The following is a 23,987-nucleotide window of genomic DNA, read 5'->3' as shown; positions in this document are numbered from 1 at the left end:
CAGGTGATCCTGGTACTCTCAGTGATGATCACCAGGTGTGTACAGGTGATCCTGGTACTCTCAGTGATGATCACCAGGTGTGTACAGGTGATCCTGGTACTCTCAGTGATGATCACCTGGTGTGTACAGGTGATCCTGGTACTCTCAGTGATGATCACCAGGTGTGTACAGGTGATCCTGGTACTCTCAGTGATGATCACCAGGTGTGTACAGGTGATCCTGGTACTCTCAGTGATGATCACCAGGTGTGTACAGGTGATCCTGGTACTCTCAGTGATGATCACCAGGTGTGTACAGGTGATCCTGGTACTCTCAGTGATGATCACCAGGTGTGTACAGGTGATCCTGGTACCCTTCGTATTGGTCTTTCCAGAGTTTCCTGCGTCATTTTAACTACATTAAAAAAAAGGGTAACATCTGTCTTTCTCCTGTCCCCAGGCACCTCTCAATATTCAGTGATTTCTGGAGGATTTGTGCCAGAGTTGCTGTTATTTCGTCCCGTATTTCTTTCAGGATTTACTCACCTTACGTTTGTCCAGTTGTTCGGTGACCGTGCTGGTAGTGATGTGAACAGTGTCACAACTCACCTCAGCAACACCCTCGACTTCCCTTTCTCGATCAAGTAACTTCCCCGTCTCCTCCTTGGTGAAGACGGAGGGAAAAATCGAATTGAGCACTTTTGCTGCCCACTCCTGTCCCCACCCTCGGTGGACCGACTCCATGCCTCGATTTTATACTTCTCTTTATATAACTAAAATACTTTTCTCAAACATGTCCAGTTGCAGATGTTAGGATCTGTTGGTTTGCCCTGAAGGAGTGATGTGATGACCCCTCAAGGGTTAACCAGCAAACATCTGAACATTATTTCACCCTGGAGTGGCAGGGAGCTCGCCCTTGGCTGCCATTGATTGGCTTAGAATATGTTTAACCCATGTATGGTTGGGTTCTGTGTGCACTACAACCTCTGATTGGCTGTTCGACGTGTCAATCAGAGAGCCCACCCACCCTGCCCATTCTCTCCTCCCCTTCCGCAGCTGGTTCACTTCCTGCCAATGTCTGAAAACCAAGTGAGGAGAGTGGAGAGGGTGAGTGAAGGGACAGGGTTTGTACAGATTGTGTACAATAATATCCAGAGAGTGAGGGAACAGGGTTTGTACAGATTGTGTACAATAATATCCAGAGAGTGAAGGGACAGGGTTTGTACAGATTGTGTACAATAATATCCAGAGAGTGAAGGGACAGGGTTTGTACAGATTGTGTACAATAATATCCAGAGAGTGAAGGGACAGGACTTGTACAGATTGTGTACAATAATATCCAGAGAGTGAAGGGACAGGGTTTGTACAGATTGTGTACAATAATATCCAGAGAGTGAAGGAACAGGGTTTGTACAGATTGTGTACAATAATATCCAGAGAGTGAAGGGACAGGGTTTGTACAGATTGTGTACAATAATATCCAGAGAGTGAAGGAACAGGGTTTGTACAGATTGTGTACAATAATATCCAGAGAGTGAGGGAACAGGGTTTGTACAGATTGTGTACAATAATATCCAGAGAGTGAAGGGAACAGGGTTTGTACAGATTGTGTACAATAATATCCAGAGAGAGAAGGGACAGGGTTTGTACAGATTGTGTACAATAATATCCAGAGAGTGAAGGGACAGGGTTTGTACAGATTGTGTACAATAATATCCAGAGAGTGAGGGAACAGGGTTTGTACAGATTGTGTACAATAATATCCAGAGAGTGAAGGGACAGGGTTTGTACAGATTGTGTACAATAATATCCAGAGAGTGAGGGAACAGGGTTTGTACAGATTGTGTACAATAATATCCAGAGAGTGAAGGAACAGGGTTTGTACAGATTGTGTACAATAATATCCAGAGAGTGAGGGAACAGGGTTTGTACAGATTGTGTACAATAATATCCAGAGAGTGAAGGAACAGGGTTTGTACAGATTGTGTACAATAATATCCAGAGAGTGAAGGGACAGGGTTTGTACAGATTGTGTACAATAATATCCAGAGAGTGAGGGGACAGGGTTTGTACAGATTGTGTACAATAATATCCAGAGAATGAAGGGACAGGGTTTGTACAGATTGTGTACAATAATATCCAGAGAGTGAAGGGACAGGGTTTGTACAGATTGTGTACAATAATATCCAGAGAGTGAGGGGACAGGGTTTGTACAGATTGTGTACAATAATATCCAGAGAGTGAGGGAACAGGGTTTGTACAGATTGTGTACAATAATATCCAGAGAGTGAAGGAACAGGGTTTGTACAGATTGTGTACAATAATATCCAGAGAGTGAAGGGACAGGGTTTGTACAGATTGTGTACAATAATATCCAGAGAGTGAAGGGACAGGGTTTGTACAGATTGTGTACAATAATATCCAGAGAGTGAAGGGACAGGGTTTGTACAGATTGTGTACAATAATATCCAGAGAGTGAGGGAACAGGGTTTGTACAGATTGTGTACAATAATATCCAGAGAGTGAAGGAACAGTGTTTGTACAGATTGTGTACAATAATATCCAGAGAGTGAAGGGACAGGGTTTGTACAGATTGTGTACAATAATATCCAGAGAGTGAAGGGACAGGGTTTGTACAGATTGTGTACAATAATATCCAGAGAGTGAAGGAACAGTGTTTGTACAGATTGTGTACAATAATATCCAGAGAGTGAAGGGACAGGGTTTGTACAGATTGTGTACAATAATATCCAGAGAGTGAAGGGACAGGGTTTGTACAGATTGTGTACAATAATATCCAGAGAGTGAAGGGACAGGGTTTGTACAGATTGTGTACAATAATATCCAGAGAGTGAGGGAACAGGGTTTGTACAGATTGTGTACAATAATATCCAGAGAGTGAGGGAACAGGGTTTGTACAGATTGTGTACAATAATATCCAGAGAGTGAAGGGACAGGGTTTGTACAGATTGTGTACAATAATATCCAGAGAGTGAAGGGACAGGGTTTGTACAGATTGTGTACAATAATATCCAGAGAGTGAAGGGACAGGGTTTGTACAGATTGTGTACAATAATATCCAGAGAGTGAGGGACAGGGTTTGTACAGATTGTGTGCAATAATATCCAGAGAGTGAGGGACAGGGTTTGTACAGATTGTGCACAATAATATCCAGAGAGTGAGTGAACAGGGTTTGTACAGATTGTGTACAATAATATCCAGAGAGTGAAGGAACAGGGTTTGTTCAGATTGTGTACAATAATATCCGGAGAGTGAGGGAACAGGGTTTGTACAGATTGTGTGCAATAATATCCAGAGAGTGAGGGAACAGGGTTTGTACAGATTGTGTGCAATAATATCCAGAGAGTGAGGGAACAGGGTTTGTACAGATTGTGTACAATAATATCCAGAGAGTGAAGGGACAGGGTTTGTACAGATTGTGTACAATAATATCCAGAGAGTGAAGGGACAGGGTTTGTACAGATTGTGTACAATAATATCCAGAGAGTGAGGGAACAGGGTTTGTCCAGATTGTGTGCAATAATATCCAGAGAGTGAGGGAACAGGGTTTGTACAGATTGTGTACAATAATATCCAGAGAGTGAAGGGACAGGGTTTGTACAGATTGTGTACAATAATATCCAGAGAGTGAGGGAACAGGGTTTGTACAGATTGTGTACAATAATATCCAGAGAGTGAGGGAACAGGGTTTGTACAGATTGTGTAAAATAATATCCAGAGAGTGAGGGAACAGGGTTTGTACAGATTGTGTACAATAATATCCAGAGAGTGAAGGAACAGGGTTTGTACAGATTGTGTACAATAATATGCATAGATTGAAGGAACAGGGTTTGTACAGATTGTGTACAATAATATCCAGAGAGTGAGGGAACAGGGTTTGTCCAGATTGTGTACAATAATATCCAGAGAGTGAGGGAACAGGGTTTGTACAGATTGTGTACAATAATATCCAGAGAGTGAAGCGACAGGGTTTGTACAGATTGTGCACAATAATATCCAGAGAGTGAAGGAACAGGGTTTGTACAGATTGTGTACAATAATATCCAGAGAGTGAAGGAACAGGGTTTGTACAGATTGTGCACAATAATATCCAGAGAGTGAAGGAACAGGGTTTGTACAGATTGTGTACAATAATATCCAGAGAGTGAAGGAACAGGGTTTGTACAGATTGTGGACAATAATATCCCGAGAGTGAAGGAACAGGGTTTGTACAGATTGTGTACAATAATATCCAGAGAGTGAGGGAACAGGGTTTGTACAGATTGTGTACAATAATATCCAGAGAGTGAAGGAACAGGGTTTGTACAGATTGTGTACAATAATATCCAGAGAGTGAGGGAACAGGGTTTGTACAGATTGTGTACAATAATATCCAGAGAGTGAAGGGACAGGGTTTGTACAGATTGTGTACAATAATATCCAGAGAGTGAAGGAACAGGGTTTGTACAGATTGTGTACAATAATATCCAGAGAGTGAAGGAACAGGGTTTGTACAGATTGTGTACAATAATATCCAGAGAGTGAAGGGAATAGGGTTTGTACAGATTGTGTACAATAATATCCAGAGAGTGAAGGAACAGGGTTTGTATAGATTGTGTACAATAATATCCAGAGAGTGAAGGGAATAGGGTTTGCACAGATTGTGTACAATAATATCCAGAGAGTGAAGGAACAGGGTTTGTACAGATTGTGTACAATAATATCCAGAGAGTGAGGGAACAGGGTTTGTACAGATTGTGTACAATTATATCCAGAGAGTGAAGGGAATAGGGTTTGTACAGATTGTGTACAATAATATCCAGAGAGTGAAGGGACAGGGTTTGTACAGATTGTGTACAATAATATCCAGAGAGTGAAGGGACAGGGTTTGTACAGATTGTGTACAATAATATCCAGAGAGTGAAGGGACAGGGTTTGTACAGATTGTGTACAATAATATCCAGAGAGTGAAGGGACAGGGTTTGTACAGATTGTGTACAATAATATCCAGAGAGTGAAGGGACAGGGTTTGTACAGATTGTGTACAATAATATCCAGAGAGTGAAGGACCAGGGTTTGTACAGATTGTGTACAATAATATCCAGAGAGTGAGGGGACAGGGTTTGTACAGATTGTGTACAATAATATCCAGAGAGTGAGGGAACAGGGTTTGTACAGATTGTGTACAATAATATCCAGAGAGTGAGGGAACAGGGTTTGTACAGATTGTGTACAATAATATCCAGAGAGTGAAGGAACAGGGTTTGTACAGATTGTGTACAATAATATCCAGAGAGTGAAGGAACAGGGTTTGTACAGATTGTGTACAATAATATCCAGAGAGTGAAGGGACAGGGTTTGTACAGATTGTGTACAATAATATCCAGAGAGTGAAGGGACAGGGTTTGTACAGATTGTGTACAATAATATCCAGAGAGTGAAGGGACAGGGTTTGTACAGATTGTGGACAATAATATCCAGAGAGTGAAGGAACAGGGTTTGTACAGATTGTGTACAATAATATCCAGAGAGTGAAGGAACAGGGTTTGTACAGATTGTGGACAATAATATCCAGAGAGTGAAGGGAATAGCGTTTGTACAGATTGTGTACAATAATATCCAGAGAGTGAAGGGACAGGGTTTGTACAGATTGTGTACAATAATATCCAGAGAGTGAAGGACCAGGGTTTGTACAGATTGTGTACAATAATATCCAGAGAGTGAGGGAACAGGGTTTGTACAGATTGTGTACAATAATATCCAGAGAGTGAGGGAACAGGGTTTGTACAGATTGTGTACAATAATATCCAGAGAGTGAGGGAACAGGGTTTGTACAGATTGTGTACAATAATATCCAGAGAGTGAAGGAACAGGGTTTGTACAGATTGTGTACAATAATATCCAGAGAGTGAAGGAACAGGGTTTGTACAGATTGTGTACAATAATATCCAGAGAGTGAAGGAACAGGGTTTGCACAGATTGTGGACAATAATATCCAGAGAGTGAAGGGAATAGCGTTTGTACAGATTGTGTACAATAATATCCAGAGAGTGAAGGGACAGGGTTTGTACAGATTGTGTACAATAATATCCAGAGAGTGAAGGACCAGGGTTTGTACAGATTGTGTACAATAATATCCAGAGAGTGAGGGAACAGGGTTTGTACAGATTGTGTGCAATAATATCCAGAGAGTGAGGGAACAGGGTTTGTACAGATTGTGTACAATAATATCCAGAGAGTGAGGGAACAGGGTTTGTACAGATTGTGTACAATAATATCCAGAGAGTGAAGGAACAGGGTTTGTACAGATTGTGTACAATAATATCCAGAGAGTGAAGGGAATAGCGTTTGTACAGATTGTGTACAATAATATCCAGAGAGTGAAGGGACAGGGTTTGTACAGATTGTGTACAATAATATCCAGAGAGTGAAGGGACAGGGTTTGTACAGATTGTGTACAATAATATCCAGAGAGTGAAGGAACAGGGTTTGTACAGATTGTGTACAATAATATCCAGAGAGTGAAGGAACAGGGTTTGTACAGATTGTGTACAATAATATCCAGAGAGTGAAGGAACAGGGTTTGTACAGATTGTGGACAATAATATCCAGAGAGTGAAGGGAATAGCGTTTGTACAGATTGTGTACAATAATATCCAGAGAGTGAAGGAACAGGGTTTGTACAGATTGTGTACAATAATATCCAGAGAGTGAAGGGAATAGGGTTTGTACAGATTGTGTACAATAATATCCAGAGAGTGAAGGAACAGGGTTTGTACAGATTGTGTACAATAATATCCAGAGAGTGAAGGGAATAGGGTTTGCACAGATTGTGTGCAATAATATCCAGAGAGTGAAGGAACAGGGTTTGTACAGATTGTGTACAATAATATCCAGAGAGTGAGGGAACAGGGTTTGTACAGATTGTGTACAATAATATCCAGAGAGTGAAGGGAATAGGGTTTGTACAGATTGTGTACAATAATATCCAGAGTGTGAAGGGAATAGGGTTTGTACAGATTGTGTACAATAATATCCAGAGAGTGAAGGGACAGGGTTTGTTCAGATTGTGTACAATAATATCCAGAGAGTGAAGGGACAGGGTTTGTACAGATTGTGTACAATAATATCCAGAGAGTGAAGGGACAGGGTTTGTACAGATTGTGTACAATAATATCCAGAGAGTGAAGGGACAGGGTTTGTACAGATTGTGTACAATAATATCCAGAGAGTGAAGGGAATAGGGTTTGTACAGATTGTGTACAATAATATCCAGAGAGTGAAGGGACAGGGTTTGTACAGATTGTGTACAATAATATCCAGAGAGTGAAGGACCAGGGTTTGTACAGATTGTGTACAATAATATCCAGAGAGTGAGGGAACAGGGTTTGTACAGATTGTGTACAATAATATCCAGAGAGTGAGGGAACAGGGTTTGTACAGATTGTGTACAATAATATCCAGAGAGTGAGGGAACAGGGTTTGTACAGATTGTGTACAATAATATCCAGAGAGTGAAGGAACAGGGTTTGTACAGATTGTGTACAATAATATCCAGAGAGTGAAGGAACAGGGTTTGTACAGTTTGTGTACAATAATATCCAGAGAGTGAAGGGACAGGGTTTGTACAGATTGTGTACAATAATATCCAGAGAGTGAAGGGACAGGGTTTGTACAGATTGTGTACAATAATATCCAGAGAGTGAAGGGACAGGGTTTGTACAGATTGTGGACAATAATATCCAGAGAGTGAAGGAACAGGGTTTGTACAGATTGTGTACAATAATATCCAGAGAGTGAGGGAACAGGGTTTGCACAGATTGTGTACAATAATATCCAGAGAGTGAAGGGAATAGGGTTTGTACAGATTGTGTACAATAATATCCAGAGAGTGAAGGGAATAGGGTTTGTACAGATTGTGTACAATAATATCCAGAGAGTGAAGGGACAGGGTTTGTACAGATTGTGTACAATAATATCCAGAGAGTGAAGGGACAGGGTTTGTACAGATTGTGTACAATAATATCCAGAGAGTGAAGGGACAGGGTTTGTACAGATTGTGTACAATAATATCCAGAGAGTGAAGGGAATAGGGTTTGTACAGATTGTGTACAATAATATCCAGAGAATGAAGGGACAGGGTTTGTACAGATTGTGTACAATAATATCCAGAGAGTGAGGGAACAGGGTTTGTACAGATTGTGTACAATAATATCCAGAGAGTGAGGGAACAGGGTTTGTACAGATTGTGTACAATAATATCCAGAGAGTGAGGGAACAGGGTTTGTACAGATTGTGTACAATAATATCCAGAGAGTGAAGGAACAGGGTTTGTACAGATTGTGTACAATAATATCCAGAGAGTGAAGGAACAGGGTTTGTACAGATTGTGTACAATAATATCCAGAGAGTGAAGGGACAGGGTTTGTACAGATTGTGTACAATAATATCCAGAGAGTGAAGGGACAGGGTTTGTACAGATTGTGTACAATAATATCCAGAGAGTGAAGGGACAGGGTTTGTACAGATTGTGGACAATAATATCCAGAGAGTGAAGGAACAGGGTTTGTACAGATTGTGTACAATAATATCCAGAGAGTGAAGGAACAGGGTTTGTACAGATTGTGGACAATAATATCCAGAGAGTGAAGGGAATCGCGTTTGTACAGATTGTGTACAATAATATCCAGAGAGTGAAGGGACAGGGTTTGTACAGATTGTGTACAATAATATCCAGAGAGTGAAGGGACAGGGTTTGTACAGATTGTGTACAATAATATCCAGAGAGTGAGGGAACAGGGTTTGTACAGATTGTGTACAATAATATCCAGAGAGTGAGGGAACAGGGTTTGTACAGATTGTGTACAATAATATCCAGAGAGTGAAGGAACAGGGTTTGTACAGATTGTGTACAATAATATCCAGAGAGTGAAGGAACAGGGTTTGTTCAGATTGTGTACAATAATATCCAGAGAGTGAAGGGACAGGGTTTGTACAGATTGTGTACAATAATATCCAGAGAGTGAAGGAACAGGGTTTGTACAGATTGTGGACAATAATATCCAGAGAGTGAAGGGAACAGGGTTTGTACAGATTGTGTACAATAATATCCAGAGAGTGAGGGAACAGGGTTTGTACAGATTGTGTACAATAATATCCAGAGAGTGTTTATCTGTCGCTTATCAGCCCAAGCCTGGATATTGTCCAGGTCTTACTGCATGCGGGCTCGGACTGCTTCATTATCTGAGGGGTTGTGAATGGAACTGAACACTGTGAAATCATCAGTGAACGTCCCCATTTCTGACCTTATGATGGAGGGAAGATTATTGATGAAGCAGCTGAAGATGGTTGGGCCTAGGACACTGCCCTGAGGAACTCCTGCAGCAATGTCCTGGGGCTGAGATGATTGGCCTCCAACAACCACTACCATCTTCCTTTGTGCTCGGTATGACTCCAGCTACTGGAGAGTTTTCCCCCTGATTCCCATTGACTTCAATTGTACTCGGGCTCCTTGGTGCCACACTCGGTCAAATGCTGCCTTGATGTCAAGGGCAGTCACTCTCACCTCACCTCTGGAATTCAGCAATTGTGCCAGTGTTTGGCCCAAGGCTGTAATGAGGTCTGGAGCCGAGTGGTCCTGGCGGAACCCAAACTGAGCATCAGTGAGCATGTTATTGGTGAGTAAGTGCCACTTGATAGCTGTTGGCAACACCTTCCAGCACTTTATAAATCACTGGTTAGGCTTCAGCTGGAGAATTTTGTCCAATTCGGGGCAGGTGGTGAGTGAACCAACACGAGGGAAAAACCTCCTTCACCTCGTCCTCACCAATCTACCTGTCTCAGATGTATCTGTCCATGACAGTATTGGTAGGAGTGACCACCGCACAGTCCTTATGGAGACAAAGTCCCGTCTTCACACTGAGGACACCATCCAAACATGTCTCGCAGCTCAAAACTGGGCATCCATGAGGCGCTGTGGGCCATCAGCAGCAGCAGAATTGTATTCCAGCACAATCTGTAACCTCATGGCCCAGCATATTCCTCACTCTACCAGTACCAACAAGCCAGGGGATGAACCCAGGTTCAATGAGGTGTGTAGAAGAGCATGCCAGGAGCAGCACCAGGCGTTAGGGATGGGCAATAAATGCTGGCCCTTCCGGTGACGCCCACATCCCACGAACGAATAAAAGAAAACACACTTTAGGAAGGATGTCAAGGCCTTAGAGAGGGTGCAGAGGAGATTTACTGGAATGATACCAGGGATGAGGGACTTCAGTTATGTGGATAGACTGGAGAAGCTGGGATTGTTCCCCTTCGAGCAGAGAAGGTTAAGGGGAGATTTAATAGAGGGGTCAAAATCATGAAGGGTTTTGATGGAGTGAATAAGGAGAAACTGTTTCCAGTGGCAGAAGGGTCAGTAACCAGAGGACACAGATTCAAGGTGATCGACAAAAGAGCCAGAGGATATTATTGTGCACAATCTGTACAAACCCTGTCCCTTCACTCTCTGGATATTATTGTACACAATCTGTACAAACCCTGTCCCTTCACTCTCTGGATATTATTGTACACAATCTGTACAAACCCTATTCCCTTCACTCTCTGGATATTATTGTACACAATCTGTACAAACCCTGTTCCCTTCACTCTCTGGATATTATTGTACACAATCTGTACAAACCCTGTTCCCTCACTCTCTGGATATTATTGTACACAATCTGTACAAACCCTGAGTTGTTATGATCTGGAAACAGATTCAATAGTAACTTTCGAAAGGGAATTGGATCAATCATTGAAGGGAAAAAACTTACAGGGCCATGTGAAAAGAGCAAAGGAGTGGGACTAATTGGATAGCTCGTTCAAACAGTTGGCACAGCCTCCTGTGCTGTAACATACTATGATACTTTGCTGATGATTGAGAGTAGACTGATGGGGCGGTAATTGGCCGGATTGGGTTTGTCCTGCTTTTTGTGGACAGGACATACCTGGGCAATTTTCCACATTGTCGGGTAGATGCCAGTGTTGTCGCTGTCCTGGAACAGCTTGGCTAGAGGCGCGGCTAGTTCTGGAGCACAAGTCTTCAGCACTACAGCCGGGATGTTAACAGTGTCATAGTTTTTACTGTGTCGAGTGCACTTAGTCGCTTCTTAAGGCCGTGTGTTATGACCCAAATTGTCTGGACCCTGATATCTATGATGGGGACCTCGGGAGGAGGCTGAGTATGACCATCCACTCCGTCCTTCTGACTGAAGGCACTTCAGCATTGTACCTTGCACTCACGCTGGTCATCATGGTGGAGGAGAGAGATGTTCATGGCGCCTCCTTCTCCTGATATCTGCCTGATTGTCCACCATTCTCCACTAGATGTGGTAGGACTACAGAGCTCAGCTCTGATCTGTTGGCTATGGGGCCGTGTCGCTGTTTCTATAATCTTGTGCTCTTGGTGTTTAGCCTGCAGGTAGCCCTGTGTAGTGCCTTCACTCGGTTCATACCTGAGTTCTAAGGTACACCGGGTGCTGCTCCTGGTTTGATGGTAATCCAGGAGTGAGGGATGTGCCGGGCTGTGAGGTTATACTGGAATACTATCCTACTGCTCCTGATGGCCCACTGCACCTCGTGGATGACCAGTTTTGGGATCTATCCTGAGTCTACTTCCCAAGTGATGACCAACACGGAGGAGTGCTGATACATCAGTTGGGGACTGGCTGGGGGAGGGGGGTGCAGTGGAGAGGTGGAGATCAGGAGGATCCCTTCAACTTGTTTGACCTGAAGCCATGGGGTCCAATTCAATGTCGAGGAGTCCCCCCACCTGTCGGTGGGACGGGACGTACCCAGGGATGGTGATGGAGGAGTCTGGGATGTTGGCTGATAGATATGATTCAGTGAGTACGACTGCTACCCTCCCAGTCTCTGTGGGCCAGCCCTCCCCACATGGGTGCTAGCCCTCGCAACTTAGAGGTCACTGGGCTAAGATTGCCTCAATCTTATTCTGACACGATGCCTGGGATGTCCGGGCCTGTGTGATTTTCCTCTTAATATTGAACTTTGTAGCGATTGTTTGCTAGGTCACTTCAGAGGGCAGTTAAAAGTCAACCATGTAGAGTGGGACAGGAGTCACGTGTAGGTCAGACTGGGTGGAGGAGGCAGGTTCCCTTCCCTGAAAGGACGTTATTTGGGTTTTTACGACAACCTGAAAACTTCCAAGGAGTTTTTTTGGTTCCATCTATGGTTAGACCACACTTGGAGAACTGTGCACTAGTTCTGGTCTCTGCACTATGAAAAGGATACAGAGACGCTGAAGAAGGTGCAAAAAAGGATTTACTAGGATGATACCAGAACTGAGAGGTTATACCAATCTGGAAAGATTGAACAGACTGGGGCTCTTTTCTCTAGAAAAGAGAAGGCTGAGGGGTGACCTGATAGAGGTCTTTAAGATTATGAAAGGGTTTTACAGGGGAGACGTAGAGAAGATATTTCCACTTGTGGGGGAGACCAGAACGAGGGGCCATAAATATAAGATAGTCACTAATAAATCCAATAGGGAATTCAGGAGAAACTTCTCTACCCCGAGAGTGGTGAGAATGTGGAACTCACTCCCACAAGGAGTAGTTGAGGGGAATAGTGTAGATGGATTTAAGGGGAAGCTCGATAAACACATGAGGGAGAAAGGAATAGAAGGATATGGTGATAGGGCGGGAGGAGGCTCGTGTGGAGCATAAACACCGACATAGACCAGTTGGGCCGAATGGCCTGTTTCTGTACATCATGTGTAATTCTATGTAAAATTACCAGATTTATTAAATTCGGTTTCACAACTTGCCGTGGTTAGATTTGAACTCACGACCTCTGGGTTGTTAATCCAGTTCTACAGCAACTAGGCTGCCATGCCTGTAAACTAATCTATCGAAATGTCTTTTAATGCCTTCATTAAAGTTTCTACTTGAAGGCCTCAGCCTCTCCCAAAAGCCTGGGCTTGGATTTAATGGTTTTGCCCAGTGTGGTGACTGTGAGCTGAACTTAGGATGTGCAGGCTGAGCAAGTGGGGTGTTTCCCAGGATAAATCAGAGAGCCAGCACAGGCACGATGGGCTGAATGGCCTCCAGCTGTGCTGTAAGATTCGATGAAATCAGTGCCATTCAGTCAGCTGTCCCGAGGCAATATTCTCTTCAGCTTCTCGCGCTTTCTGCTCAGTGGGTTTTCTTCAAATAATTTTGGAAAACAAGGGGACAAATTACAAAAGCTCCATTGAATTAACATTTCTGCTGAGTGTTTTTTATATTAAATAGAGGCCACGGGGGTAAATTGGCCTTCGTCGGTAGCACGAAAGGAGCTGGTAGCAAATCGACAGCCCGTTGTACACTCCACCCGGTTTCTCTCCCATTGATCTCGGGGTTCCTGGGAAGCGGGGGATTGGAGAAATGGAAGTAGTCACAGTGTCTGCTCCTGGTGACTATCCAGTGGGCCCCTGCTGGATGGAGAGGGTGTGTGGCAGTCAGTGAGGACAGCATTGGGCTTGGATCTGATGCGCCCCACAGTGTCATAGCAGACCAACACCCACTGTGGAACAGTCTCGCAGTGAGGGAGTCAGCACCTTCAGCAAAGGAGGAGAGGGAATTGGAGGAAATCATGATTTCTTTTACTGTTTTACAGAAGGATTGGACCATATCGCACCAGAGAATACAGAGAGGATAGACATCGCAGACTATCACCAAGAGACAATTCCACAGTGTCCTCTGTGGGAAGACATCCAGTCCCTTTGACACCATTGCTCAACACGGAGAGGGTTGACCAGTAAAACCATCTCCTGGAAATCGGGCTTTGACGTATCACCAGAACTGAAACTGGCCAGTGGTGTGGATCCTTCTATCAGGATCAAGGCTCGGCCGTGGGAGATCGGTCAGTCCGGGGGGTGGAGGGACCTGTAACGGGTGAAGTTGGGAAGAAGTCTCTCTGGTTCCACAAGCAGTGGTTTTCACACAGATATCGACGCTCCTGAAACACTGGACCATCCAGTGAGGTGAGAGGTCATTCAGGGTGAGGGGCGTGAGGAACATACGAATTAAGACCAGGACCAGGCCATTCGGCCCCTCAAGCCTGCTCTGCCATTTGATAAGATCATGGCTGATCTGATTGTGACCTCAACCCTACTTTCCGGTCTACCTACCATAACCTTTGACTCCCTTGTTAATCAGGAATCTATCTAACACAGCCTTAAAAATATTCAATGGCCCTGCCTCCCCCGCTCTCTGGGGAAGGGAGTTCCACAGACTCACGACCCTCAGAGAAAAAAAATTCTCCTCATCTCCGTCTTAAATGGGAGACGCCTTATTTTTAAACCGTGGCCCCTAGTTCTAGTCTCTCCCACAAGGAGAAACATCCTCTCAGCATCTACCCCTTCAAGTCCCCTCAGGATCTTATATGTTTCAATAAGATCACCTCTCATTCTTCTAAACTCCAGTGTATACAGGCCCAACTTGTCCAACCTTTCCTCATAAGATAACCCCCTCATCCCAGGAATCAGTCGAGTGAACCTTCTCTGAACCGCCTCCAAAGCAATTATATCCTTTCTTAAATAAGGAGACCAAAACTGCACACAGTATTCTAGATGTGGTCTCACCAATGCCCTGTACAACTGGAGCAAAACATCTCTACTTTTACATTCCATTCCCCTTGCAATAAATGACAACATTCCATTTGCCTTCCTAATCTCTTGCTGTACCTGCATACTAACTTTTTGTGATTCATGTACTCGGACACCCAGATCGTCTGTACCTCAGAGTTCTCCAATCTCTCTCCATTTAAATAATATACTGCTTTTCTATTCCTCCTGCCAAAGTGGACAAGTTCATATTTTCCCACATTATACTCCATCTGCCAAATTTTTGCCCACTCACTTAACCTATCTATATCCCTTTGCAGACTCCTTATGTCCTCTTCACAACTTACTTTCCTACCTACCTTTGTGTCATTAGCAAATTTAGTAACCATACATTCAGTCCCTTCATCCAAGTCATTGATATAGATTGTAAATAGTTGAGGCCCAGCACTGATCCCTGTGGCACTCCACTCGTTACATCTTACCAACCGGAAAATGACCCATTTATTCTCTGTTTCCTGTTAGCTAACCAATCCTTTATCCATGCTAATATGTTACCCCCCTACACCATGAGCTCTTATTTTGTGTAGTAACCTTTGATGTGGTACCTTGTCAAAAGCCTTCTGGAAATCCAAGTACACCACATCCACAGGATCCCCTTTATCCACGTTGCTTGTTACTTCCTCAAAGAACTCTAATAAATTAGTCAAACACGATTTCCCTTTCACAAAGCCGTGTTGACGCTGCCTGATTGCATTGAGATTTTCTAAGTGCCCTGCTATAACCTCCTTAATAATTTTCCCTATGACAGATGTTAAGCTAACTGGCCTGTAGTTTCCTGCTTTCTGTCTCCCTCCTTTCTTGAATAGAGGAGTTACATTCGCTATTTTCCAATCTGATGGGACCCTTCCAGAATCTAGGGAATTTTGGAAAATTAATACCATTGCATCTACAATCTCTGCAGCCACTTCTTTGAACACCCGAGGATGGAGTCTGTCAGGACCTGGGGACTTGTCAGCTTTTAATTCTAATAATTTTTCAGAACGCTTTCCCTGATGATTGTAAATGTTTTAAGTTCCTCCCTCCCTTTCACCTCTTGATTCACAATTATTTCTGGCATGTTATTTTTATCCTCTACAGTGAAGACAGATGCAAAATATCTGTTCAATTCATCCGCCATTTCCTTATTCTCCATTATTAATTCCCCAGACTCTCTCTCTCTAGAGGACCAACACTCACTTTACTGACTCTTTTCCTTTTTAAATACCTGTAGAAACTCTGACTATCTTTTTATATTTCGAGCTAGCTTTCTCTCGCACTCTAATTTCTCCCTCATTATTATTCTTCTCGTCATTCTATGCTCTTTTTTATATTCTGACCAATCTTCTGACCTGCCAATAATCTTCGTGGAATTGATACTATCTTTAACTTCCTTAGTTAGCCACGGATGGTATGTCCTTCCCCTAGAGTCTTTCTTTCTCACTGGAATGTATCTTTGCTGAGTGTTATGAAATATCTCATTAAATGTCTGCCACTGCATCTCTACTGACCTATCCCTTAACCTAAGTTCCCACTTCACTTTAGCCAGCTCTGTCTTCATGCCCTCATAATTACCCTTATTTTAAGTTTAAAACACTAGTCTTAGACTTACTCTTCTCTCCCTCAAACTGAATGTGAAATTCAATCATATTGTGATCACTGCTACTTAGAGGCTCCTTCACAATGAGGTCATTAATTAATCAGGATTAGATCTAGAATAGCCTGCTCTCTGGTTGACTCTAGAACGTGCTGCTTTAAGAAACTGTTCTGAAAGCACTCTATGAACTCATCTTCCAGGCTACCTTTACCAATCAGATTCTTCCAATCTATATGGAGATTGAAATCACCCATGATTATCGCTGTTCCTTTCTCACAAGCCCCCATTATTTCTTCCTGTATATCCTGTCCTACAGTGTGGTCACTATTAGGGGGCCTATAAATTACTTCCACAAGTGACTTCTTGCCTTTACTGTTTCTTATCTCTACCCAAACTGATTCTACATCTTGGTCTTTAGAATTAAGTTCATTTCTCTCTATTATACTCAGATCATCCTTCATTAACAGAGCTACCCCTCCATCTTTTCCTAGCTTCCTGTCCTTCCGAAATGACCAGTACCCTTGAATATTCAGGTTCCAGCCTTTGTCATCTTGCAGCCATGTCTCTGTAATGGCCATCAGGTCGTACATATTTATTTCTATTTGAGCTGTCAATTCATCCATTTTGTTATGAATGCTACGTGCATTCAGATACAAAGCCTTTAGTGCTGTCTTTTTACTATTTTTGCAACCTCTAGCCTTATCCGCTGGCACATTCTTAAGTTTGCATGCTCTGTCCCATCCTGCCACTCTCTGATTATCATTTCCCATGTTGTTACTTTGCTCTCTTGCCTTGTCTTCTTTCCTTAATTTATCACATCTTCCCTTACTTGATCCCTCGGCCCCAATATTTAGCTTAAAGCCCTCTCTACCGCCCTAGTTATACGATTCGGCAGAACACTGGTCCCAGCACGGTTCAGATGAAGCCCATCCCAACGGTACAGCTCCCACTTTCCCCAGTACTGGTGCCAGTGCCCCATGAATCGAAACCCATTTCTCCCACACCAATCTTTGAGCCACGAATTTAACTCTCTAATCTTATTTACCCTGTGCCAATTGCTCGTGGCTCAGGTAATAATCCAGAGATTATTACCTTTGAGGTTCTGCTTTTTAATTTAGCCCCTAGCTGCTCGTACTCCCTCAGCAGAACCTCTTCCCTCGTCCGACCTATTTCGTTGGTACCTACGTGGACCCCAACAACTGGATCCTCCCCCTCCCACAGATGTCCCGAACCCTGGCACCGGGCAGGCAACACAGCCTCCTGGACTCTGGTTCTTGGCTATAGAGAACTGTGTCTATCCCCCTGACTATACTGTCCCCTACTCCCACTACATTCCTACTAACTCCCCCACTTGAATGGCTTCCTGTACCATGGTGCCATGGTCAGTTTGCTCATCCACCCTGCAGCCCCCGCTTTCACCCATACAGGCTGCAAGCACCTCAAACCCGTTGGACAATTGCAAAGGCTGAGGCTCCTCCTTTTCTACCTCCTCGATCCCATTACCTGCCTCGCTCGCAGTCACACCCTCCTGTCCCTGACCACTGACCAATTTAGACAACCTTATCCTAAGGGACGTGACCGCCTCCTGGAACCGAATGTCCAGGTATTTCCCCCCCTCCCTGATGTGTTGCAGTGTTTGCAGCTCAGCCTCCAGATCAATGACTGTGAGCCGAAGTTCCTCAAGCCGCAGACGCTTACTGCAGACGTGTTTGCCCCGGATCACACTGGGGTCCAGGAGCTCCCACATTCTGCAGTCGCTACACATCACCTGCCCTACCATCTTTATATGTTAATTAATTTATTATTTTTCTTAATTAAATTTATAAGTTATAAACCCTACTACTCCCAATAAGCTTTACAACTGCGAGTAAACCTTCTACTACCACTAAAACCGTACAGTTACTAAGTTACAGTTGTTTTGAAAGTTAAACGAGTCAATTACTCACCAATCACTTCACTTCACTTCACAGGGTTCTAAGATCTCCGAATACAGAGGGTGCAGTTATTGGACCTCCTGTAACACAAGAGCCGGCCACATGGGAGAGAAACCGTTCAAGTGTGAGGTGTGTGACAGGGCCTTCGCACAGTCATCGACGCTCGTGAATCACCGCCGCATTCACACTGGTGAGAAGCCGTTCAAGTGTGAGGTTTGCGACAAGGGCTTTGCACAGTTATCGGGCCTGGTGAACCACCGGCGCATCCACACTGGCGAGAAACCGTTCAAGTGCGAGGTGTGCGACAAATCTTTCTCACAGTCATCGTACCTGCGAGTGCACCAGCGCATTCACACCGGTGAGAAGCCGTTCAAGTGCGAGGTGTGCGACAAAGCTTTCACACAATCTTCATACCTTCTGGTCCACCAGAGGATTCACACAGGGGAGAAACCCTTCAGGTGCGAGGTGTGCGACAAAGCTTTCCTGAAGTCTTCGAACCTCCTGGAACACCAGCGGATTCACACTGGCGAGAAACCCTTCAGGTGTGAAGTGTGCGACAAAGCTTTCACACAGTCGTCGTATCTCCTGAAACACCAGCGCATCCATACTGGGGAGAAACCCTTCAGGTGCGAGGTGTGTGACAAAGCCTTCACACAATCAGCGTACCTCCTGGTCCACCAGCGGACCCACACGGACGAGAAACCCTTCCGGTGTGAGTTCTGTAACAAAGCCTTCACACAGTTGTCCGACCTGCTGGATCACCAGCGGACCCACACAGGAGACAAACCCTTCCAGTGTGAGGTGTGTCAGGACTGTTTCACCTACTCCTCCTCTCTCGCGATACACCAGCGCCTCCACACAGGCTCCGAGCCGGCCCGCCTGCTTCAGTTGCGCTAAGCGTTCTCCATGTTGCTTACCCTCCAGTGCTCGCGCTGGGGAATTGTCTCAGCTGTTTCTGTCCCAGGAATGTCGCTAACCTCTCCCACCATCGGTCCAATAGTTTCAAGAAGGACAATTTGACCAGATTGCCAAAGATCACCACAAGAAGCCATCGAAACGCAAAGAGGCTCCTGAAGCCTAATGTCCCTGTATAAACTCGGAATCGTCTGAGTGCAGCGACTGGAACAAGTTACCCACTGACTCTCACTCCTGCCCAGAAGGCAATCAGATGTTCGGTGGTTAGAAAGGCTTCAGCTGGATCCACCAGCACAATGGGGGAGGCTCCATTCCTGGGGCAGTAGCAGTGATACTTCAATTACCCTCAGCACCTCTGGCTAGGGAGGGGGGAGGTCAGCCAGGGATCCTGCTCCTCATCACCGTCTGGGATGTTGGGGGGAGGGCAGGATCTGGGTCGGCTGTGACAGTCTCCAGTCTCAACACTCGTGGCCTGGACCTACACATGGTCACTTGAGCAGAGCACTAGTGGTCAATCAGTGCCCACAGACCGGTAGTCCAGGTCAGCACCTTCAGACAGGAGGCAATGTGAGAAGGGGAAAGAGGGAAGGTCTGCCCCCACCACCCCCCCCCAATCAATTTATATAGCGCCTGTAACCGAGTGAAACGTCCCAAGTTGTTTCACAGAGAGGGAATCAGATGGAAATTGACACCGTGACAAAGAAGGAGATATTGAGGAGGGGTGACCAAAAGATTGGTCAAAGAGGGGAGATTTAAAGGAGGTGAGAGGTAGAGAGGGAATTCCAAAGCATGGAGCCTGGATGGCCGAAGGCACGGCCGCCAATGGTGGGGCGAAGGGGGTGGGGGGATGAGCCCAGAGTTGGAGGAGCACAGAGATCTCGGAGGTCCATAGGGCTAGTGGAGGTTACAGAGAGAGTGTGGAGGGATTTGAACACGAAGATGAGAATTTTAAATTGGAAGCAATGGGAGGGCCAGGAACCAATGTAGGTCAGCGACCACAGGGGTGATGGGTGAACAGGACTTGGTGCGAGTTAGGATACGGGCAGCAGAGTTTTGGAAAGAGAAAGATGGGAGGCTGGCCAGGAGAGCATTGGAATAGTCAAGTCTGGAGCTAACAAAATCCTGGATGAGGGTTTCAGCAGCAGATGAGCTGAGGCAGGGGTGGAGACGGGCGATGTTACGGAGGTGAAAGTAGACGGTCTTGGTGATAGAGCGGATATGGGGTAGGAAGCTCATCTCAGGGTCAAATAGGACAACCCTGAGCAATTGTTGCTGATGAGAGTGGAGGGGGCAGGAGAGAGGGGTTCAAGGAACATAGGAACAGAAGAAGGCCATTCTGCCCCTCGAGCCTGTTCTGTGATTCAATTCAATCATCGCTGATCTGTATCTTAACTCCATCTCCCGCCTTGGTTCCGTAACCCTTAATACCCGTGTCCAACAAAAATCGATCAATCTCAGTTTTGAAATTTTCAATTGACCCCCAGTCTCAACAGCTTTTTGGGGGAGAGAGTTCCAGATTTCCACTCCCCTTTGTGTGAAGAAATGCTTCCTGACATCACCCTGAACGGCCGAGCTCTAATTTTAAGGTTATGCCCCCTTGTTCTGGACTCTCCCACCAGAGGAAATAGTTTCTCTCCATCTACCCTATCAAATCCTTTAATCATCATAAACACCTCGATTAGATCACCCCTTAATCTTCTAAACTCAAGGGAATACAAGCCTAGTCTGTACAACCTTTCCTCGTAATTTAACCCTTTAAACCCCGGTATCATTCTGGTGAATCTGGGCTGCACCCCCTCCAAGGCCAATCTATCCTTCCTGAGGTGCGGTGCCCAGAACTGAACACAGTCTCCAGATGTGGGCTGACCAGAGCTCTGTACAGCTGTGATGTAACTTCCACAAGGAGACGGTTTGTAGTGGAGACGATAAATTATCTTTGCTCTCCAGGGTGGTCTAGAATGCTTGATGTGGGCCTGCCAGATCTGGCAATGGATGGCAAACCGGCTGTGCATCAGATATGCCCAAATCTGCGCCCCTTGGACCTGAAGATGGGGGAATGCCGTGGGGCACGGACCAGGAAGGAAGAGAGTAAAGGTTTTTCTGGGGACAAGGGCATCGAAGGGGGACATGAGGGCGTGGTCAGACCAGATTGAGAGTTGCAGGAGTATTGTGGTGAACTGAGGACCAAAGGTCAGCGAGTGGGGGTTCAGAAAGTGTCGTTACAAGTGACATGGAAAAGAACGCCTTCCAGGAATGGAAACTGGTCCATGGGACCCACGTGACCACCAGATCTCTGTAACCATTGGTCGGTTTGTATGATGGCCATGGCTCCAACCTGTGTCATTAAAGTTCTGCGGGGTTTCTGTCCATTTATATTGGAGTTCGACCAACGCACTGGGATTTTTAAATAGACCTCCGTCTGCTTTATTGAGAAAGAATTTTCCCTTAACCTGAGGGTCTGTGTGCAAGTAAAGTGAGCCGGCTCTCCGGAGGGGGCATGGGTTAACATCGAGCCTGCTTTTGGAGATGGAGTGGATTATATACCGGACCCCATCAGGTGACCATTGTTTGACGAATACCGTCAGGAATGTCTGTCTGTTTGACACTGTGAGGAGTCACAGCCGTTATCTGCATGAACACCCTGAGCTGGAATGAGTGACCTGGTCAGAGGGACAATGTCCCCCCAGAGAAACTGTCCTGAACGTCCATGACAATGTAGGTTATATCTGGGGAATGGGAATCAGACTCTCCTGAGTTCCCTCAGCCCATCCAATCGATGTCAATGTTCACCTGACACTGTTCTAAGATTCAGTTAGTGTTCACGGAAATCCAACCATTTCCAATTTTGGATGATTTAAAGTTTTGGTGTAAGCTGAATATTGTGTGCTGTTTGTCTGCTGATGTATCAAACTTCTGTATAAATTTGCATCCCACAATAAACTCCATTTATTTATCTTAGCCCACACGGTCAGGTCCGTCACCATTGGTGGGATCCCACTCACTGAAACATGCCGGAGGGGACTGGAAGAATCCTGAACACAATTAACTGGGGAATAACAAAGAGTGGGTCCACGGGGGGTGGGGGGGGAGAGAGTGGGTCCACGGGGGGTGGGGGGGGAGAGAGTGGGTCCACGGGGGGTGGCGGGGGGAGAGAGTGGGTCCAGGGGGGGTGGCGGGGAGAGAGTGGGTCCACGGGGGGTGGTGGGGAGAGAGTGGGTCCACGGGGGGGGGGGGGGGGGGGGGAGAGTGGGTCCACAGGGGGGGGGGGGGGGGGAGAGAGTGGGTCCAGGGGGGGTGGCGGGGAGAGAGTGGGTCCACGGGGGGGAAGAGAGTGGGTCCACGGGGGGGGGGGGAGAGAGTGGGTCCACGGGGGGGGGGGAGAGAGTGGGTCCAGGGGGGGGGGGAGAGAGTGGGTCCACGGGGGGGGAGAGAGTGGGTCCAGGGGGGGGGGGGGAGAGAGTGGGTCCACGGGGGGTGGTGGGGAGAGAGTGGGTCCACGGGGGGGGAGAGAGTGGGTCCACGGGGGGGGAGAGAGTGGGTCCACGGGGGGGGAGAGAGTGGGTCCACGGGGGGGGAGAGAGTGGGTCCAGGGGTGGGGGGGGGGGAACAGAGTGGGTCCACGGGGGGGGAGAGAGTGGGTCCATGGGGGGGAGAGAGTGGGTCCAGGGGGGGGGAGAGAGTGGGTCCACGGGGGGGAGAGAGTGGGTCCAGGGGGGGGGAGAGAGTGGGTCCACGGGGGGGGGGGGGGGAGAGAGTGGGTCCACGGGGGGGGGGGGGAGAGAGTGGGTCCACGGGGGGGAGAGAGTGGGTCCAGGGGGGGGGGGGGGAGAGAGGGGGTCCACGGGGGGGGGAGAGAGTGGGTCCACGGGGGGGGGAGAGAGTGGGTCCACGGGGGGGGAGAGAGTGGGTCCAGGGGGGGGGGGGGGAGAGTGGGTCCACGGGGGGGGAGAGAGTGGGTGCAGGGGGGGGGGGGGGAACAGAGTGGGTCCACGGGGGGGGAGAGAGTGGGTCCACGGGGGTGGGGGGAGAGAGTGGGTCCAGGGGGGGGGGAAGAGAGTGGGTCCACGGGGGGGGAGAGAGTGGGTCCAGGGGTGGGGGGGGGGGAACAGAGTGGGTCCACGGGGGGGGAGAGAGTGGGTCCACGGGGGTGGGGGGAGCTCCGTGTGTGGGGGGGGGGGAGCTCGGTGTGTGTGGGGGGGGGGGGAGCTCGGTGTGTGTGGGGGGGGGGGGAGCTCGGTGTGTGTGGGGGGGGGGGGGAGCTCGGTGTGTGTGGGGGGGGGGGGGGGAGCTCGGTGTGTGTGTGGGGGGGGGGGGGAGCTCGGTGTGTGTGGGGGGGGGGCTCGGTGTGTGTGGGGGGGGGGAGCTCGGTGTGTGTGGGGGGGGGGCTCGGTGTGTGTGGGGGGGGGGGGAGCTCGGTGTGTGTGTGGGGGGGGGAGCTCGGTGTGTGTGGGGGGGGGGCTCGGTGTGTGTGTGGGGGGGGGGAGCTCGGTGTGTGTGTGGGGGGGGGGAGCTCGGTGTGTGTGGGGGGGGGGCTCGGTGTGTGTGGGGGGGGGGGGAGCTCGGTGTGTGTGGGGGGGGGGGGGGGCTTGGTGTGTGTGGGGGGGGGGGGGCTCGGTGTGGGGGGGGGGGGGCTCGATGTGGGGGGGGGGGGGCTCGGTATGTGGGGGGGGGGGCTCGGTGTGGGGGGGGGGGGGGCTCGGTGTGGGGGGGGGGGGGCTCGGTGTGTGTGGGGGGGGGGGCTCGGTGTGTGTGTGGGGGGGGGGGGCTCGGTGTGTGTGTGGGGGGGGGGCTCGGTGTGGGGGGGGGGGCTCGGTGTGGGAGGGGGGGAGCTCGGTGTGGGGGGGGGGGGGGGAGCTCGGTGTGTGTGGGGGGGGGGCTCGGTGTGTGGGGGGGGGGGGCTCGGTGTGTGTGGGGGGGGGGCTCGGTGT

The 23,987-nt window shown here is 47.3% G+C and overlaps 1 protein-coding gene across 1 annotated transcript; it reads left to right on the top strand.

Annotated features, from left to right (window-relative positions):
* The first annotated feature begins 1,031 nt into the window (after window positions 1–1,031).
* LOC137310070 (zinc finger protein 570-like) lies at window positions 1,032–22,012 on the top strand. The gene is made up of 3 exons (XM_067978038.1): window positions 1,032–1,085; window positions 13,629–13,995; window positions 18,181–22,012. The coding sequence occupies exon 3, from the start codon at window positions 18,247–18,249 to the stop codon at window positions 19,039–19,041; it is 795 nt and encodes a 264-aa protein (XP_067834139.1). The 5' UTR covers window positions 1,032–1,085; window positions 13,629–13,995; window positions 18,181–18,246; the 3' UTR covers window positions 19,042–22,012.
* Window positions 22,013–23,987: the final 1,975 nt, after the last annotated feature.

The sequence above is a fragment of the Heptranchias perlo genome, unplaced genomic scaffold (assembly GCF_035084215.1).
Source record: "Heptranchias perlo isolate sHepPer1 unplaced genomic scaffold, sHepPer1.hap1 HAP1_SCAFFOLD_210, whole genome shotgun sequence".
In the NCBI taxonomy this organism is placed as follows: Eukaryota; Metazoa; Chordata; class Chondrichthyes; order Hexanchiformes; family Hexanchidae; genus Heptranchias; species Heptranchias perlo.
The sequence above is the reverse complement of the archived record's forward strand: the minus strand, read 5'-3'. Positions and strand labels throughout refer to the sequence as shown.